The sequence below is a fragment of the Plectrocnemia conspersa genome, unplaced genomic scaffold (assembly GCF_051122295.1).
Source record: "Plectrocnemia conspersa isolate PC_06_02 unplaced genomic scaffold, ASM5112229v1 ptg000007l, whole genome shotgun sequence".
Classification (NCBI taxonomy): domain Eukaryota; kingdom Metazoa; phylum Arthropoda; class Insecta; order Trichoptera; family Polycentropodidae; genus Plectrocnemia; species Plectrocnemia conspersa.
The window spans coordinates 12,418,836-12,440,944 of record NW_028277171.1 but is presented as its reverse complement, the minus strand read 5'-3'; the positions used below and the strand labels follow the sequence as shown (position 1 = coordinate 12,440,944).

At 27.8% G+C, this 22,109-nt stretch overlaps 1 protein-coding gene across 5 annotated transcripts in view; it reads left to right on the top strand.

Annotated features, from left to right (window-relative positions):
- The window catches only part of LOC148233946 (cell adhesion molecule Dscam1-like), a 215,282-nt gene that overhangs the window by 43,113 nt on the left and 150,060 nt on the right, over positions 1-22,109 (top strand). For all 5 annotated transcript variants that reach the window (XM_088189036.1, XM_088189035.1, XM_088189037.1 and 2 more), the window contains exon 3: positions 21,580-21,760. In XM_088189036.1, the coding sequence (XP_088045162.1) occupies positions 21,580-21,760 (181 nt within the window). The remainder of the gene's footprint in view (positions 1-21,579; positions 21,761-22,109) is intronic.

Sequence of the window (22,109 nt, the reverse complement as noted above, 5' to 3'; positions counted from 1 at the left end):
GGCGGATGCTCGAGAAATAATACGACGGTGGTTCTACGACTCTCTGATCGAGTACTTTTTTGCGACTCTCTTTATTTACTTATTTAATTCATATTTATAGTAAATATTTAATTGGATACACGCGTGAATAACGATAATCCCATATTAATGCGCAACACGTGTACATTTAATTACATACACATTGATTAGTTTGTTACATCTGTCTAAATTAATTTATCTATGCGAATTTATTTAAAAAAAATAAAATGCAGTTAATTTGTTGGTTTCAATAGATCAATAAAAAAAATAAAATTATAAAAATTTAATAATTAAATAAACTTTTAAAAACAGTTTAAATAACATGTTGATTAAACAGCTTTCTAGAATTTGCATTCATTACTCAACAAACATCTTTAATGCCTGCTTATCTTTTTTGTCAACTGTTTGAAAAACCGCTAAACTTCATCCAATAAAAAAACCCGATAAGGATCTTACAAATCCGTTTATTACCGTCATTTAGTAAAATATTTGAAAAATAATCCTTATGCGCTTAAAATGTTTCAGAAATAAAATTATTAACGAACAGTTCGGTTTCCGCGAAAACTATGGCATGACGGTTTGATTCATAACTATAAAAACAATACCCCTGACTATCTGCTATATTTAAAACGCCCATGCCTTAAAAATAGAAGCATATGTTGTTTCGCAAAACAATGAACACTTGATCCCGCGTAAAATTCCAGCCTTAGTACTTCAGGGAAGTGTTCTCGGACCGTTCCTCCTTATCTTGTATGCGAACGATATCTCATAAATAAAAAATACGCATTTATCTATGTCTTAAACCAATCGCGATTAAATTACAAAAATATTTTTAAATTTTAAACAAATATTTTGAGAGGTGGAAAATTAAATTAAACCAAATTAAATCCAAAGCAATTATTTTCACAAAATGTAGACAAACTCTACCACTACTTTGCCTAAATGAAGATAGCAGTAACGTAAAATGGAAAACAAGCGTTAAATATCTGGGCTTACACCTGGACTCCGAGCTTAAATTTAATAAACATATTTTGAAACTTCGCTGCAAAGGTCTTTGCTCTATAGACTGACATTTAATAGAAACGCTATTTATAAACAATTAATTAGATTCATTTTAACACATGTCTGTTTGTTGTAGAGTAGCACTAATAATACTATTTTTTTTCTAAATTCAAAACAAAGCTATAAAAATATTATATAATACACCTGTTTATACTAACCTTAAAAAAATGTAAAAAATTTGAGAACAATGTCATTTTCAAACCAGAAAATATTATAAAAATATCTCACAAAACCACACTAACCCACTAAGCTTGTTTGTCGGTGACAATGATAAAAACAACATTTAATTTAAATACAAGCACAAAATGCCAAAGTATATATTATTTTAGAGGTTAAAGACAACATATCAATAATGAAATGTACTCAAATTATTACCAATTTTTTTGTTACCTGTATTTTTTAAAAGATTTTTTATTTTTTTTCTTAAATTATAACCACAAACGTTTTGTTTAGTATTGTTATTTTTTTATTAAATGGTAGCTAATAACAAATTGTAAACATGAAAATGGTTATAAACCAGTAACATGTATATTATACTATGTATAATTAGTACGTCTGTAAAATTATTTGTATTATTGAAATAAACCTGTCTTTAAAAAAAAGAGCTTACTATATCTTATGCGATGTCTTACAACAGTTAACTGGTTGACCGATGTCTTTAGTGTAATCTCTTTGGTATTTTTATGTGATTATTTCATTGGTCATTTATTCAGCAATAAAAATTATTTGGACTGTATTCTTAAAACCATTTTTAAAAATTTGTTCGCTTGCTAAGCCAAAAATGAGCAGAAAGTAGCAAAGAAGTGTCTTTTATATAATATAATGATTAAAACACAGATGTTACTAATCAATTCAGAGAAAAACTGTTTTGTTTGCTCATAAAAAATGGCAAAACTTTTCCATCATCCCAATATATATTTTGTTGTTATCGTATCGTGCTAATAATATAAAAGTTCATCATATAAATAATGCGTTATTTATATTTAATCAGATTCAAGTAAGCAATTTTGGGATATCTTTGTTAAATTGCTTTGTTTTCTTAGTATTACTTGAAAACAATTTGAACATGTAAATGTCAGTTTGATAAAATTATTTAATCAATTTAATAAAAAAATTATAAAATGTGAGATTTAAGATTCAGATACTATATGTATATGTGGGTTAAAGACAGATACGGTATTGACATGATATAAATAATAGTCCTGGATGTGATAGACCAGCAAAAATAAGTAAAGAAATCGTTTTGATGTAACAAAATGTCCAAAACTGATTTAAGAAACAGTTATATATTTATCAAAAACTCTGAATTTCTTTGACGTTGAACTTACATAGGGATAATGTAATGTACTAGGCTTATCTAATTAAAGCACATCGTGCTATTGTAAAAAAGTGTCATGCACAAGTCGTCCAGCTCCTCAACAATCTGGTCAACGCGAGGATATTTTTAGCGATAGCTATAGGGGCTGAAAAAATATATTTTGAGTAGTGCTCATCTATTTTAAATGTGCACCATAACTGTTTTTTTAAATATTTTTTTATGTTTGATTATATAATTATTGTTTGTATAATAGCCACCATGATGCATTAAGGAATCCTGTCAGGTAATATTAGTCAGATTTGTAATAAAATATTTTATGGACTTTGTATCTTAATTATTAAAATTTTCATTGACAAGTTACCTTTTTTGCTGAAAGCGATACTTATCTGGTTCCGAAAAGCAGTTTGACGTAGCACATCATTACCACAGATATATACGTATACAATATAATATCACTTTTATTATTAAATCTTTTATTTTTATCTTGAAAAGATGAAAAAATTGTTTCTAAAAAAACTTAAATGTTTTTAAAGCTGTAATCAAGGATTTCTAAATGGTGTAGCTTAATTATTTTGGTCCATGTTTTTTATTTACGATTTAAAGGCATACAACGATGAAACATCATCCTTTTATGGTTTTAATAGGCATGCATCATAAAACTTTAATAGCAGCGATCTAATGCGTGTCTAAATTGTTGTTTCTGAATTAGATTTTTTAATATCCATTAATTGCTTTTCATTACTAATAAATAGAGGTCTTCTATGTAATACATTTTATAAGTTTATATTATATGAACTTGTATTTATATTTTTCTGGTTAGCAATGCTATTTCAAAACCATACATATTAAGATTTAATTTATTTAAGTTATAAAATATAGTCCATGTATTTAAAAGTATCTTACAATGTGTTCTTATTAACCCTTGTTTTTTTATTAACCAAGGTAATGAGAAAAAATAAATGTGGTTGCTACTATAATAATTTTTATATTCGCTATCAGCATATAGGGTAAAAATATTTAGTGCCCATGTTTCATTAGCTTCTAGCGACAATATTTTAATAAAAAAAGCTGTAAATAATTATATATTTTAAACAAATGGTTTCTGTATTTGTTTAAGATATATATAAAAAGTACTTATATGTACTATTGATTTATGTGATTTATTGACAGTAAGTTAAAAGTATAAAGGTTTCCCATGACTTACTACACAAAACTTCAGCAGCTTATGATAAGAAAACTTCAAAATCAAATCACACGGATGAATAACCACGATAATACAATGTGTGTAGAACAAAGGAAAACTGCCACATTATTCTTTCAAAGTGGAAAGTCCTCGGTGTTATAAGGCTATACGCAATACAACTAAGAAGAAAGTGATAGATGACCTTATCTCGAGGAGAAATAAAACTCTTGACGAAGTGTAGTTTAAAAAAACTTTTCCGGTTTAATACTGCTATTGCATTTTACACACACATTGTTTTATTATTTTATGAAGCTTATAGCGGTCCGCTATATTTTTTTTATTATCAAATAGTGCATAACGCATTTACACTCATGAATGCTTTACGTAGTAAAGTAACACGAGTTTTATCACATATTTTTTTTAGTAATAAATATAATAAAAGGAACTTTTTTAATACAATATTGCACATTAGATATTTATATTAGAAGTACATTAAACGTTGATAAATTACTTGTAGCTTATAGCAATTCATTAAACGTATTGATGAAAAGCACCGGCACCGATACGATTCATTACTTAAGTCTATTAGCCGTGTTTTGTGTCCAAAGTGCCCTATCTAAGGACGGAAAATAGAACAAACTATATGAGTATGTATGTATTTACAGACTGGCACAAAAAATATATACGACCGGTTAATATCTGATACCGTGTGAATTAATATTGATGGTCAAAAATTATTACTAAAAAATAAACATTACTATTTCATTAAAGTTTAAATTAAATGATAAGTGAAATGGATTTATGTCAGTGTAGATGTATTTAAATAACTTATGAAATGTTAATTATCAAAACAAAGTAATTAACTTTAACTATATTGCACGTCTCATAAAAGCTTGTATGGGGGTCCGATCAATTTAATCTAATTTTATTTCAATGCAGGTTTAGCTTTTGAACATTTTTTGTGAGGCTCACTTTTTTGTAGGATTTTATCCGACGAAGTTATTTACATTAAGTTTTTATATTTGCCAAAAATGTTCATAATTTCTTTTCACAAAATATTATGGGGGTGCATAAGAATTTTATATGATAACAAAAATTTTGATCTTAGTCTTTAAAACAGAGGAATTAACAGCGTTAACTAAATTGCAAGTCTCATAAAAGCTTGTATGGGGGTTCATAATTCATTAATAATAATAGAGTGGTTGAATGACTATGTACATGAACTGAATGCATGTTTATACATATTTTTATTAAATCTCTTTTAGATTATACAATAATTGAACAATTCAATTTTTATAATTAAGTTAAGAAATAATGGAAAAATAATTTGTTATGTATTAATATAAAAAATAATACTTAAGTATTTTATTGAATCATTTTATCTGTTGTGAAACGATATAATAAATAATTCAGTTAATAAATATACAATAATAAAGTAGAGATATTGATAGTTTACTAGTTTTTTTTATTATATATAAGTATATTAATAAATCATTAAAAAATTCACTGTTACAATTAATTTTAACCGAGCTGTAATATATTAATCATACGTCAATCAAAATTAAATTGAATTACTCAACTTTTTATAGCTTTAATTTATTCAATTTAATTAAGGACTCGGAAGCTATTAGCATTTAAAATCGTTACTTTTTGTGCCACTCTGTCTATACTACATATGTACTTTTATACTCAGAAACTCGCCAAAAGTAAAGATAAATATGTTTGTAAACACACATTCGCGTTCTCTTGTACGTGCACATTCACGCTCACGTACAATACCTACCTACACATTCAGCGAAAACTAGGACCCTTTTAATCCGGCTTCAATGGAACAAACCGGATTCCGAATAAATCCAGATTATTCAAATGATTTTTCGAAACGTGGAAGCACCGATTGTATTAAATGTTCAATTTTAGAAAATCGATTTGATGAAATTGTTTGACCTGATTCATTCTCAAAGTTGAATTCTGTGTAAATATTTCACCCGAAGAAACGTTAATGATCAATCACACTGTAATTAAAAAGCCTGTCGCTTATTATTGAAATACGATTAATATCCATTTGTAAACGGTCGGTACCATATTATTGTCATTTCTTCTCTTCTCCATATAATTGTGGAAGTATATAAAGTTTTTGTTTTAATCGGCTCTCTCCATTATGTTTTACATTTTACAAATTTTAACTATAGTATTACATTAGGGTATTCATTTTCTTATATTCTGCAAAGCAGTTTTAATTAAATAAAATGCGACCATGACTTCTTAATGTTTTAAAATAAGTTACTACGTTGCTTCTACACGAGCAAGTAACGCGAGATTTTTTATTTATATACTTATTTATTAAAATTATTACTATCGTGTCCTGACAGGTTAATCTAATGCATCACGATTGCCAAAAGTATAAAATATATTATATATTACAATTTTAAAATACATACAAATATTATATATACATATTATTATTATATCAGAGCGTATGTATAATTGTGATGTTGGTTTTAAACTACAGCGTATTTCTTATGTGCATTTCGATAGAACTTATTTATTAAAAATATTAGTAAAATCATTGTATTAATCAATGATACAATGATTTTAAAATTGTTAAATATTTTTTTTAAATTAGCAAACTAAAATATTAGGTAGTATAAAAATGAATGTCATATTTTTACTAAAGCAAAAAATCACTTTTAATATTTATTTTTATTACAATGATTCTTAATATAATTTTTTTCCAAAGATATATTGTTCTTCTACCTCTCTGGCAATTATTAAATCTATTAATTTTAGGCATTGTTAAAATGAAAGAAACTTAAATTGACTACAATAATTGATAAAAAAATTTGCCGTCGGATTTTTTTTTAATTTTTCGCACTTTATTTTGTAATTATTATTGTTGGTTTTTCTCTGAAAATAAGAAATTTTATCAGCCCGAAGCTGTGCTTGGGGACAACAGAATAAATTACCTAAGAACGGGATGTTCCTTTTTAAAATGTGACGTATGGTCACGTTAAGCATTTAGCTCATGTGATGGTTTTCCCCCGTTTTGGTATTATTAAGACTTATGCAACCTTCCATGTAAAAATATAATGATTTAGTGTATTAAAAAAGTCTTGAGAAAATGTAAAAAATAAAAATATTTTACTCTTTTCGAAAAGAATTATCATGTATATTTCCTGACCCTTGTATTCTTTTTTAATTTTTTATGTTTATTTATATCGTATCATTATATAATTCTACGTCTTAAATATGTATTATTTATTGACTTAATTGTAGTTTACAAAAGTTGCAGAAAAATAAAATAATATTTTTTAATTTCTTTGCAATTATTTTTAGTTTATTTTGGTAAATCATTAAAGGTTTCAATGGAATATAAATATTTCAAAGAATTTAAGCCAAACTTTATCGGTAGATATAATTTCATAATTATGAGACTGTTTTCTGAATTTAAATTTAGTATTTATAATTGATTTTATTTCTAGTACTTTTTGGTTACCATTATTGGTTCATATTTTGCTAGAATAGTTATAGGCAAAATTTTAGTTTTAATATATATGTATGTCTTTGATCGGCATATTCAACAAAATTTTTGCAGGACTATTTTGAATAACTTGATGTGATTTTAATTTTAATTTACTTGTAAATTCATAAATGCAAGACATACATATATGTTAGATTACTATGAATATGTACATAATAAATGTTTAATCTAGTTTTATACGATAATACATTTTGAAACTTGTTTAATATTTGTGACATTAATAATTTTTTATTATTATAATATATAATCAATATGGTTATAAAATTTTTAGTTTTTGTCTAAAAGTAGATATAAGTATTTTATATTATCACTTTTTGTAATAAGAGAATGATTTACAGTTTTTTTCCATTAATTGTTAATTTGTTTGATCTCATTCATTTATTAATATGGATCAAATCTTTGCTTATCTTTGAATGCTTTTGAGTTATATATTAACACTGTATCATCAGCATATTTTTATCATTGAAAGTTAAACATGTACACACCAGCTAATATTTCATGCGAAACGTGCAAAAGTCTTTACAATCGTTTGTATAATTACAATGTCAGAATATCATTGATTTTGTCAAATCCTTTTATTATTTTTAAATGAGCAAATATATTTAAGGCTTTTGAATATTGAACGGTAAGCTCTTTCCGTTGCAATCTTCAATCCATTTAACCACTATAATGACCAATTGTGCATGACGTCATATTCACCGCGAAATGACGTCAGCCGGCGTCGTTGCACAACGCTGATGATTTCAATCCAATGCATTAGCAACTTGAAGACCATTAAATGGATACGTGTGTTATTTTTGTGAGCTAAGAGCTTGCATTGTCCACAAGTGCATTAAGGCCCCAGCCCCAGCTCCATATGGCGCTGGTTGTGTGCTCCAAATGTAATACGAAGGCTCCGCATAGAGCTGCAATGATTCCGCGGACGGCCATTGTTGCCGGCTATCAATTCGCCCGAGGTACGGTCGCTGGAAACCGAAATTAATGTCCGTTTGAAATGTGCACACATTGCACGGGCCTGTGCTGCATTGCATCGTAGTGGGGGCGTTTTTGGAATTAGGTCTGCCGCTCCAATTAAACGGGCGCGGTGCAATTTGGCCAAAACACGACCGGCCGACCGTTGCGTCAAACTAATTGCCCATGCGACATTTTGAAAAATAAAAGCAGCCTAATTAACAAAACATTGCATGTAAATTATTTTTTATATATATATATATATATATATATATATATATATATATATATATATATATATATATATATATATATATATATATAATTAACAAAACATTGCATGTAAATTATTTTATATATATATATATATATATATATATATATATATATATATTTTTATACAACTGTAATTATGGACTATTTTGATTTTTATAGATTTCACTGCCTGCTTATGATTATGTATTCGGGGGTTCCTTTGAGGTTCATTTGAGGAATATCGCCGTACATGTACGGTCGTCGTTCTTTCACTGTTTTGAGGTGCCCCAGATAGTTATATATTTACATTTTTTAAATTTGAATTAATGTTAATTATTTTTATAGAAAATAATACAAATACCAATACGAAATAAATTAACGTAACAAAAAAATATATATTTTAATTTTATAAAATAAATTGAAACCCTTTGTATTGATATAAAAAAATCCACAAAAGCCGAATAAAATGTATTAAATATGTCAAATAAATTAGAAAAGTATTAAAATAAATAATTAGTATATTAAATCAAAGCAATAAAACGTTAATTTTTTATATAATTTACTATTAATGCAATAAAAATAAATAATAAACAAATAACAACAGAAATAATTATGAAAAAAATACGTACTCAGTCCCAGGTGTATAATAAATATAATATTAGTATATACGAACAAATTTGTATAAATTAACTCACTATTCAAAAGGGTTAATGATCCAAACAGGGCTCTCTGCTCTTCACGTTGCTTATTGACATAATAGGGCAGTTACGTATTCAAATTTTCTTCTGTATACATAATATTTAAATTGTTTAAATGCATTTGATCTGTTGTGGATTCCTCAGACAGGGCCAGCGTAAGACGGGCTCAGCGCGTTCCAAAAACCCGGCTCCAGTTTAAAAAGCTTCGTGGTTCACGACAAATTCTTAAGTCGCCGCAAGCGGTTGAATGATGCGAAATAAAAAAAAGGTTTCGCCATTACAGCTGGGAATTTCCCATTTTCAACTACAGCTAGGAATTTCTACTACTTGCTTTGCACATAGTGAACTTAGTACAAAATTACTGGCGTGCTATCGTCTTTATTGTATGACGAAATTCATTGAATCCTTTGCATATTTTTATCAAATAAAATCAGTTTTTTGTCAACATTCATAGCCTGTCTATCTTCAGGTTTGTAACCTTAAAGGGTGCAACTTTGCAGCCAGAAAGACGCCAGAAACTAGTAATAGTTTATTTTGTATTACATATATTGCAACTAATGTGGACGAGTATTGATTTTCTGGCGAATGTGTCCAGTGGGCGATGTTCCTCTCTTTGTGGCATGTTCCTCTTGCTGTCTGCCAAAGACTTTCCTCTTTGCCTTCATCCCTTGGAGACCAGTCTTAATTATCATATTTGGTATGATTTATTAGCAAGAGTAAATATTACAAGCAAATTTTTTTTATAATGCGTATAGATTTAGTTAAGCAGCGTTTAAAAGAATTAAACGATTTTTTTAAAATACAGTTTTTAAAAAGCTATTATCAAGGAAATGAGATTTCAAATAAATTAGATATAAGAGCGGAGTGCAAATCTTTGTTTAGAGAGTAAAATCTTTGTTTAGCGACAAAAGAAATTTTGGAATACACCTATTTTAAAAGATAATTGATTCCGCAGTAATATATTTTAATTATTGTATATGAAAATCAGTAAGCAATATTTGATTTTCTAAATATGAATTAAATTTCTCAGTATATATTTAAGTGTAAAAATTTAATTTTGAAGGTGCTATTGATAAAAATAAATTGTTAAAGAAAATCAAGATGTTTTGGTCAATAAAACAAGAAGTCTTGATTCGATAAAATTTATCATAAAAACATACCCAAATTTATTAATTGCATTAAAAATAATGTTAAAAACCATAGCAACTGTGTTAGCCAAACGTAGTTTATTCTAACTTGAAGTTAATTTTAAATTACCTCCGCTCATTGATGAGACAAGACTGATATACAACTTTAACAATTCTTTCTAGAAAAAGCGAAATAGCAAACTTCATGAATTTCGACAATATTATTAAATATTTTGCTACGAAAAAAGCGAGGAAATTTTTATATTGAATATTTATATTACTTTTTTGTTTTTGCTTTTGAATAAAAAAGCTTTTAATATATATACACAACATTTTTTTATGGATGTTCTCAAATTTTCTAAATTATTTGAATGTTAAATAAAGCTCGTTTTAATTGATTTAAGTATTAGGGTAAATTTTAATGTAAATATAATTTTATCTGGCTTTCCGTTTTTTTTTTATGTAACCGAAAATATTTACGGTAATTTGATTCATCGTCACATTGGAATACACATATATGTTTACTTTTAATGATAATTACTGTTTCTCAACACATTGTAACTTAATTTATTTAAGCATTTATTTTGAAAACCTTTCGATGTCCATTAACGGATTCTTTTATTCAATAATTTTCTCATTATTAAAATAATTTAATTATATCTATGCCTTTTCTCAACTTAATCATCGTACGATTTTTACTGATATTAGTAAGCTATTTTACAGAATATTTTTTTATGTGATAATGCATGTAAAGTATATGCTTATTAGCCCCAACAATATGTATAAAATATAATATAAATAAATTGTACGGTTAATGTAATTTTTTCGGGCCTCGCAAAAGTTCACGCCAGTCCTGGATTTAGACTCTTTATTGAGATGAGTTTTTGTCAACCGTCTGCTCTTTATTATGTCATTTTTCGGAAAGTGCATTAATATTACATTTTCTCAATATTATATGCCATTAGTTTATTCCTACGATATCGGCGGGAACATTTTGGCAAGAGAAACTTTCACTAAAGGTCTCGAAGTCCGCGATACATATACTAACAATCATTTATAGCCTATATTTTTTATGCGATCAATTGACGCGGGAGCGATTAATTGCTGGCGGTGAATTGCGAGAGATAAATTTTCCTGACCCCTGTCAGCACAGCTTTAATTGTTGAATTATATTCAATAAAAAATAATACAATAATAATATGTCTAGGCTTGTAACTGTGGAACGAGCGCTTTTATATAGATACTTGCTAGAGCATCGCAATTTTTTGACAAAAATAGATTTTTATCCATTGAAAACATTCAAGGATCAAGTGTATATAATACAAGTTTTTTTGTTTAGGGACTGCGAAGCATAAGTTACAATAATATATCAGCACTTTTGTTTTCGCGTTAACTTTAATTTGACAAGAGCATACTGTGCGAATATAAGTTAGCGCACATATTATTGCTTTCATTGCGCTTACTCATTTTAGTATGGTGCCAAAACTTTTATCCGGGTCATGGGCATCTAGACAAGGTTACGTCATCTTTCTAGGTTCTGAGATTTGTCCTTTCACTAGCTAAGTTTGATGTAACTCAGTTTCCACTTTAGTATAGACATATCAGTTATCTTCCATTATACACTTATATTATATTATACATGACCTGCACCTCGAGCTTTTGAGCTCAAGAAAACATATATTGAGTGACATCTCAATACATATTAAATATTGTTTATACTTCTAATACACGGGCTTTTATGTTATAACAACAACAGTTGGTTTAATTACTTTTTATCAAAATTTATTAATTCCGAAAGCGCTTATTTTTAGTCTGTAGTAACACTATATATATTATTAGTTATTTTAGCTCTTTAATTTTCTAATTCTTAAGTTTGATATTTTAACATAATGCCATTAATATTTAGATTTATTGATGATAATTTATAAATAATATTTTATAGAATCTTGCTTAAATATAAGCGTACTTAGAACCACCGTCTTAGAAAGCTTATTATAAACACGTTAAAGCATGACACATTAATTTTTATAAGTATAAATATAGAAATATATTTGTGGTATTGAAAGATTATATACTAAATAAATTTTTAAGTATTATAGTTTAGGCCAAGAAAGTAGATTAACAGCCAAGAAGCGCACGGTCGGGATCGGCGCTATATTTTTACGACCGCCAAATACATGTTGAAACGATGCTATTCACTTTAATTAAATAAGCCTTTGAAAGCTGACTTAGTAAATACTACATACATATCGCTGAAATTATACATAATCGCCGATAAGGCATTCTATTGTGAGTCGTTAAATGGCTGATTTGCTTACGAATGTGTGAAACCATTAACATGTTTTAACACAGAAGCGGATAAAAAAACGGAAAATTGATGTATTTAGAGCAATTAGCCCGTATTGTTAAATTCCATATCCCTAGTGTACTACTTCTTTTACAAAGCAAGAGTATTTCTCTCCCTATTTACGAAATCATTGTCGTTTCTTACGATGGCTACTAAATATTACAAATAAGAAGACAATGCCAACTATTTCCAGGAATACAAAATATACGGTTATAAAATTTTATGTTAAGGGTTATCGAAAGTCTGTGTTGGTCATTGTTGACGTCTGGTTCTTGTGTTCTAATATGACTTTTTCTTGAGGGTTTGTTCGTAAAGCGTCTAAGTTTAATAAGAGCTTTCTTAGTATGTAGAATACTGATTCATTGATTTTATTTAATAATGATTATGATCATATCACGCAATTTTTGATAGTAAATAAATTAAAAAAACTATTGATAAAATACCCCAAAAGTTCATTTCTATGGATATACAAAATGTAGAAAAAATATTACGTATTTTATGATAGGGATGTTTGTAGTTTATATTAACATACGATCGTTTTTTATTAACATATCTATTTTTAATAACATGTGTTATAATAATAAGTGTAGAAGTGATTAATCATATAAATAATATATTTTACCAAATTCAATCTACAATATGTTTTAATTTCACATTTTTTTTAAATTAATCTAACGTTATTCTAAAAACTTCTGTTTGTTTTACTTAAATTTTACAAAAAATGATTTTGTGAGTTATTATAAAATAGCATATTTAAAATTCAGTGAAAGCTATTTAAGTTTAATCAAATGATTAATTAATTAAATTAAACCGATTGTGTTTGTTTTGTGGAAGGAAATAAATGATAAAGGATTTGCCTTTTCAATTAATTAATTTCATTAGGGCGTCTAAATGTCAGATTAATGATAGATGCTACAGTTTAAGTCTCGTAAATACTAAATAAAGAAAGAGAGTGTATACCTTGGGGAAAAATATCTAAGATAATACTTATATGTACATACTGGGAAAAGAAAACTTTTTATGTGTTGCTCTTTTATTAGAATTCAAAATTCAGTGTGTAAGTCTTTTCACTTAATATTTGCTTCAGATAATTACAGAATCAATTGTATCGATAAATACATATTTGTTTGTATAATATATAAACTTACATGTGTTTAAAAAAACAATGTACATATACTTTGTCGATAGTAAGACGCCAAGTCGCGTTATCACATACATTCATAAGTATGTCGAATACGCCAAGTGTACATTTTCCCCAAATTGAAGGCTTTGTACAATCAACCCGTTCCGCGAATTTTATTCCCCTTCAAAAGCCATGGTTCTCAAAAGTCACACCAGGCGTTAACGATGATGCTTCTTTGACAAACGCAATCAAGATCCGACTTTTTCGGCTTCCGAATCTTCGAAAGTAACCTATAGATTTTTTATAGTTTACAATAAAATAAAACAATTTAGGCTAACTAATATAATATTTATGATCTATTATTCTATTTATGTAAATAATAACTATAGAAAGGTTAGTGTGAAGTTTCATCTGCGGTAATTAATTGCGCCCCTAAACTTGTAAAGACATACAAAGTGATTCATAATACGTCTACATGTCATAACTAAAATGAAAATATACTATCGATCCTATGTTTTGACAATGTTGATATGAAAAGCAGTTATTATTATTTATTTATGGTCACAATAAAATACTTTTTTATTAATGTAGATTGTTTTGAAATCAAATCAAATTTTCAATGACATATTCAATTAATTTAAATTGAAATATGCTCGAAAGGCTTTATCATATCATGATAACACAATACTAATTAATTTTAATGGTTATTCAGCGCAAAAGTCTAAAATAAAATTCATATTTAAAATACGTTTATCTAAAACGTTTTCCACTACCTTTTAAAACCACTGATAGACGCTGTAATGTCAAAACCGAACATCTTGAAAGTCTACGCCAGATGCTGCCTCGCGCAAACTACACACTTCGTATTTACCATTTTGTCGAAATGTTTGTAGAGCGTCATGAATTTTTATCGATATGAGCATATATGTACATATATCAGAAATCCTTCATATCTTATCTGCATTATATTTTATACCTGTCCATTATAATATTTTTTGAAATATTTGTTGGAAGATAATTCTCATCAATTGTAATTAAACTATCTAATACGGATCAAAGATCTTCTTTGCTTTATTCTAAAATAACGTGAGTTATTAGTTTACGTATTAAATATTATTTTTAATTTCTCTGACTTGAAAATTAATAATATATGTATGGGTATATATTAGTATCATTACAAACTTTTAAGACTCGTAGGCTAAAAATAAACTATGGCGAATTTACTGTATATGTTATGAAAGAATTTAATAAAAACGGTATAGGGTAGATCATTTATCATTTTTTTTTGATCGCTGTACTTGAACTATTATATTTTCTGTCTTAATTAATTATTATATATATTCATATAAGCGTAATTTCTTATAATAAATTTACTTTTCAGCAGCAGCATGCAATTATTTTGGTTATTAAGTTATAAATTATCAGTGAGAATAATTACATAAACATAACATACATTGTATATATATATGATGTTCTTGTAATCTTGTCTTTGAAAATTAAAATGAACTCTAGATTTTTTATCGAAAATAATCTATAGAAGATTGCAATGGCTTCATTTGGTGTGAGTTTTGACGAACTGTCTTTGTTTTAAGTCGGGGATATGAGAAAATTCTTGTTTCGAAATAATTTTTAAATGAAAGTGACGAATATGCACTTTATACGTTTATATACTCTTTGTCTGATTAGAAGAGGTTTCTTGGAATTTTATTTGTTTATTTCCGTTGTCTTTTTTTATTAGAATATTTTCGTCATCGTCAGAGTTTGAACATATGGATATTTGGCAGCTCTATTTGGTAATCCATTTGCTGCACTTGTCAATGTAAAAGCCATAAACAGCGGTTAAAATTGCTTAAAGATATTCTCTTGGATCTCTGATCGTCAAGTACATTTTGGCAATTATTTATTGCACTTTTTACGTGTATTACGACAAGTTTGTTCTCAAAAAGTTGCCAGTATTTAATTTTTTATAATAATGCATTTCTTAATGCTTTGCATGCGTTTCATAAGTTTGAGGGTTTAGTAAATAAAAAAATGACTTCTACTTAAAAAAATATATGTAAACTATAAGGAGTAACGAACTTCAGTTTGTGCAATAAATTGTAGAGTATCACAAGGATAAGAGCAACACTGTATTAAATATTTGGTCACTGTTGATACTTATGCTTGTAAATCTAGGCAAGTTTGAGAACTGGCTTAATATATAAATAATCAGATTAAATAATTTATTTTGGTAGGAGAGAAAATCCCTCGTTTATGGCTTAATCCGGCCATTATAATGGCAATGTTTATCTTGATTACTACTGTTCTAAATATTGAGGTAAAACTCTTTATAAACCACTGTTGTTGCTTATTCCGTTAAGATGTGACCAAAAATAAGAGTTTTCTGTATTAATTGTCTATCGTAATTCTTGATCTTTCTACATTGACATCTGTAGATTTAAATTTTTAAGGCTTTGAAATGCTTCATGGTCATCTATGTGAGCATCTACACATCTGCTTTATATATCGATTGCTTAAAGTGTAAAATTGCAAACTCCATATTTGACAACTTTACAGGAGAAACAAATATTGAATAGACAGCTTGAAAATAGAAAAATAAACAATATCTTAAGTTTGCAGTTTAACGTTTGTAGTATTTAATTGGAGATTTTGAAGACAGTAATTAAAAGTAATATTGGAGATAGAAATTAAAGGTGGTTTGTAAGTCATTTTTACCAAAAAGTGGAGTTTATTTACACTTAAAGCCATGTATATGTATTATATTAGAAGGGCAGATCAGAGTTTTTAAGAAACATAATGTCTTAAGTGGTTAAAAATAATGCTAGATATATTATATTGCAATGCTTCCAAATTACCTCTTTTTTATTTAAAAAAAAATAGCAAGATTTTATTTGCTTCTGTGGATTTTTGTTATTTTCTTTTGCATAAACTTTTTTTTTAAACGTGGGAAATAAAATGTATTTTGGAATTTTGTGTGTATTTTAGTGGTATTTAAAAAAAAAGGTGGTTCAATTACTTGCAAATTAATATTATTTTTATACATTTTAATAAAGAAAGACGTATTCTATGAATTATTTCAACTAAGATTGCAATTAAACAAATATCGAAAAAAAATATTTATTTTTTAAAAATTTGTCTTAAGCTAGCAAATAACTAAATTACTTTTTTTAAATTTTATTCAATTGCCTACAAATGTTAAACTGAAAATTTACAAATTAAAATTATCTGTTTTTTTCAACATTTGCCGAAACAGGCACATTATTCTCAGTTGTATCCTTAGCTTTTGTAATATTCTTACTTGTCATTAAGTTAAATTTTTCTATATTTAAAAAAAGAATGCATAAAAATGATAAGCTAAACACATATTTCAGACTTTAATTAATAATCCAGTTTCTTGACTTTTTTGGATAGTATATGTTTAGGATTTTGTTACATTTAAAAGTCTAAATTTCATCTGGTAAAGTGTTACTTAACCTTTTTTATCATGGCACACTAGAGAATAAAAAGAACAAGGTACATTTATAATAAATTTATAAATAATTTTGCAGCACATTGTGCTATATAATATTACAGTATTAAAATGTAAATGAACCTTTAATCTTTCGTTAATTGAAAAACGTACTTTAGTATTAAAATAACATCTAAATCTAACGATTGTTTTATATTTTTAATTGATAACATCGCTAACAAAATTTTCTTTCATAAATTATATTATCTAAAAACAAAATAGGGTATATTTAATTGTTAATAAATCCTCTTTTTGTTCATTTTGTTATTAACTTTTATTACAACATTAAAAATACATACATATTTTTAGTTAATATGCATTTTCTAGTTTTCAAGAGAAAGTAAAAAATATAATACAACATTAATAGAGACGTAAGATAAATTATGCATAAAATACAAAAACCCTTCAGAAATAAAATTTTAATTCCCAAATTATTTTTTTAAACAATTAAGCTTTTGACTAGCTACTTCACATAAAGTGCATAAACAAATTGTTTTTTTTTTGTATTTCATATTTTTAATTAAATTTATGTTTGGTCTTCTCATAAACTTCATAAGCTAATTTGATGATCATTTATTTTATAATTCTGCATATCTCCGAAACGAACTTTTAAATTAGTTTTTAACTCAAGAACTGTAAATAAAACTCTTGAAAGTATTAAAATCTGTTGATGTTTTTTTATAAATATAATTTTATTTTTATTAAAAGCTTTGTTTTAGTTACGCTTAAATATTATAGTAACTGCATTTGAGTAACCTTAAGTATAAAACTTAACAAGCAAATAAATATATTGTTGATATTGCAGTTTAGACTTTGTTATTATAAACATTTAAATCGCGGTCTCTCTAAAAATTAATTAATAAATCCTTTTATTTGATCTTTGCTTAACTTAGTATTAAAAAGCAAATTTTTATATTCTTACTCCTCAGTGCATTTTAACATATATTTAAAAATAAGTCTTGAATAAAATTCCGAGTAGCATACTCTTCGTGCTTATCAGGTTTTCACGTTTCATTTAACCGGATTTCAAATTCGTAATGTGTATTGGCGTTCTGTGTCGTGGGTCGACAAAGGGAATGTTTTCATTGGTGACACAAAAGGACACGGAAAAGACGTTGAGAGAGCACGTCACTCTTCTCTATACGAATTACTATAATTCAATATGTTCAAAGGAGACAAGTTTGTGAAGGATGCGGTTCTGAGTGTCGCTCGGTTCGAGTGCCGAACCCATAATGGAGTGGCGTTCTTGGTGAGAGTTATGTAACACGCTGGGTGTATAGTAGTAATACCGAGTTTTATTTCTTTTCAGAGGGGGGGAGGGGGTATGTGGATGGTGAAATTTGACGGCAAAACAAATTGAAATCAGGCTGAAGGGCGTTGGAGCGTTTTCTTTTTATATTTATACATTCACAATATATGTTTTCTTATTGATTTCTAATATAATTTATATTTTAATTGAAACAAATATATTGTTGAAATATCAACCGTTCTAATATGAATCACTCATTTAAATAATCGTAGAACTACACACATATATATAATAGATATTTATTAAATATAAAATTCATATATATATGAGAATAAATATAATATGCTACTTAAGTCGTAACACCATTAAAAGGCAATTTAATAAAAAAATATTAGGGTGTACTGACTACTGAATAGCTAGAATCTTCATAAAGTATTGTCAAAGCCCAATGGGACATTCAAAGGAGAGAGGAGGAAGTAGCCGAAAAAAAATAACGCAACAATTATTGCCATGGCGAATTTGAACGTGGCGAAACCGTTATTCGAGATTATTTCGTACCGGGGCTGATTAGTGTTTTTCCACCATGGAAGGAAGACGACCCCTTTGAGGGGATTTTCGGGAAGAAGAAAGGATTAGTCTCCGACTGTCGGCCAGCACAGACACAGAGAAGAGAGTGAGAACACCGGGGTGGCTAAAATAAACGGAGCTCAGCGATAGACGAAGGGGAGAGGAAAAAAGGCGAAAGGAAAAAGTCTCATTATGGTCTACACTTGAGCCGAGACGATGGTGAAAAGAGGAATGTATTTTGTCGCTGAGCTGCTGCAAGTAATCTTACTAAAACCGAAATTATGATCGCGCTATACGTAAACTGTCGTATAAGTATCACAAATATTTTCACTTTGATACTTGAGATGCAATGATCTTTTTTGTAGATATTATAATTGTAGTATCACGATGTGACTTTCGATCGAACAGATCAAGCATTGGTCATATACGTATGAATATATATTGCCGTATCTTTAAATATACATATATGTTATATTGATCACCTATGATCAGAATTTTTGCTGTTTGAGATTTTCGTTGTCTATAATCACCGAACCATATTCTAAATAAAAACTTAAAATACTAAAGAAATAAATAAGCAACATGGGCATTCTTTATCTTGTGTAATACATACATAACTTATACACAACGCACATAAATATAGAGGATATATTATTTATATTCGAAATCTCCAATCTCAGATGTAATAATTCAATAAGCCCTTTCCGAAATTGAACAACGAAATCGAAAGGATAAAGCGTTCGGATATAGAAAGAAAGAATATTCGGTAATATACTAAATAGAACATATGTATATTCTGATGTGTCCATCGCAATATTTCTTTTCAATCGGGTTACTTTTTAAATGTTAATTAATAAAGTGTATAATATATAAACATAATTAGGATAAGCGTCATGAAGATGTGTCGACAGTTTTGTTTAAAGTTTCATCGGACTATAAATAGGGTTGGAATGAGGTTTTCCAAAGATAGATTCTGAAGTGGCAGAAGGCACAACACATGGAGGTCACTGAATTATCGCGGTCTCTAGGGAGCGTGCCCAATTTTCACAAGACCCACGGAACATTTCCAGCGGATTACACAGAGTCTGGAAAACAAAGATGTTTTTGTTTCAGTGATCGACGCAGAAACACGATTAAGTGAATTGGAACACCCGTACTCTCCAAGAAAAGAGTGCTTAGGTGATATTTTGATAAATTACCTATCTTGTTATATTTGTTTTTTCAGACAAACAACGCATGAAAAGTAATTGTATAATAAAAGTAGAAACATTACTTCAAAGGACGAAATTCGTTCAGGATACATTTTTTTCAAAGGAAACTTAGTAAACATAATAACAAAGTTTATTCTTAAACTGTAATTCCTTATATTGCTTTAGCGCAAACATTTTTAAAGAAGATTGGCTGTGTCGCATTGTCTTATATACTTGTTTGGAAAGTAATGTTCGATATTTAAAGGTGTTAAATATAATATTTAATAATAATAAAACAATAAAAAAATATTAATAATAACTATTGATAATTATGATGTTGACCTTTTTACTTATTTTATATATAGATGTTTATTGTTAATATTTGATAGACAAATATGTATACATTGATAAAAAAAGGTTAAGCATGAGTTATATTTCAACTTGTATTTTTATGTATCGTGAGCGATTTACTATAACATTTTACTTTAAGTACTATATTTTTATAACAGTTTTAATAGTTAGGGCTTTAAATACATTTTATTTAAGGGTATTGTGTTTATTATTGCACTTACTTTTAATAAATGTATTATTATTATTATTGTTGCATACTTATATGATATTTTTTTTAGCATTAAAATGTATGTATGCAAAAATATTGTATAAGTATATATTCTGTTTTTTTTTTAATTTATTATTATTATTATTTTTTTAATTATCGCAGACATTATTTTACTATGTTTTAATATTGCAAATTACTTTAATAATTATTAAAATATTTTTTGCGTTATTTTTCCGAATGACTTAATATTTTAATTACTTTTTCCATAGCGTACCGAGACAGGTTCTAGTTATTCTGATATTAATTCTATGGCACAGTTAAGCATACTAAAGTCGTAACCGGTGATTTATGAATTATGTATTTAATTTCAAAACAAAACCGCACAATATTCCAATATTAAATAACGAACAAAATCCTTCATTAACATTTATTAATCTTGATACCATAAAAAATAATAAAACCTCTGCTACACCGTAGAAGAGAACGTTCCATTGAGATAGCACGCATTCATTTGAGAGAAAATGTTATTTGTGATAATGTTTATACAGCTCGTCCGTAAGAAAATCTCAAAGGCGTAATCAAAGACCTGCCTACGCACACATATATATTGGTTTAAATATATTCACGTTTGCGTACATATGTAAGATAAGCCTGAAATATATTTTTACAGAGGGTTAGTTTACTTCCCTATTGTGAGATTTCCCACCCTGTTTCCTTATCTTGGAGAAAAAGTAAAAGGGATCGGCGGTAAGTCGGTTCGGACCGTGACTGAAGAAACCGAAAAAAAGAAAAACTTATCCCTCGAGGGATATTAACAAGTGACCCGCACACCGAGTGTAGGTACGTGCTTTCCGGTAATTAATTTATTCCGATTGTGTTGTTTCAGTGTTGCTCTGCTGGGCCATGGAGACTGAAATGCCGAAATTTTTACAAGAACCGCCTAAGAAATTGCTGTTTAGCAACGAAACAGGGGCGACTGTGTCGTGTTCCGTTGTTGGGAGACCGGCTCCGAGGGTGTCGTGGATTTTGGTAGATGGCACCCAAGCTGCAACCGTTCCGGGGATTAGGTAAGATGAAATTTTGTATTTAATACCCCTAAGATAGTATTGTCGAAGCTTAAGTGTGTGGTTCAAAATATAACTGAATACAACTTAATATAACAAACAAGTAGGATATTCAAGAATAAAATATGCTAAAAAATAGCAATATATTAACTAAATTCAGAAACTAATAAATGTTGCAATCTAATTTGTTAAATTAGTTCATATTTACTTAATTTTAATAAAATATCTATTATAATGATATTGTACAAAAATTATTTTAAAAGAAAAGTCAAAAGTAGTTTTTTTTTAATTTAAAAATACTAGCATTGCTATAATACATATTCAAATATCCGTTTAAGCATTTTCTTTATAT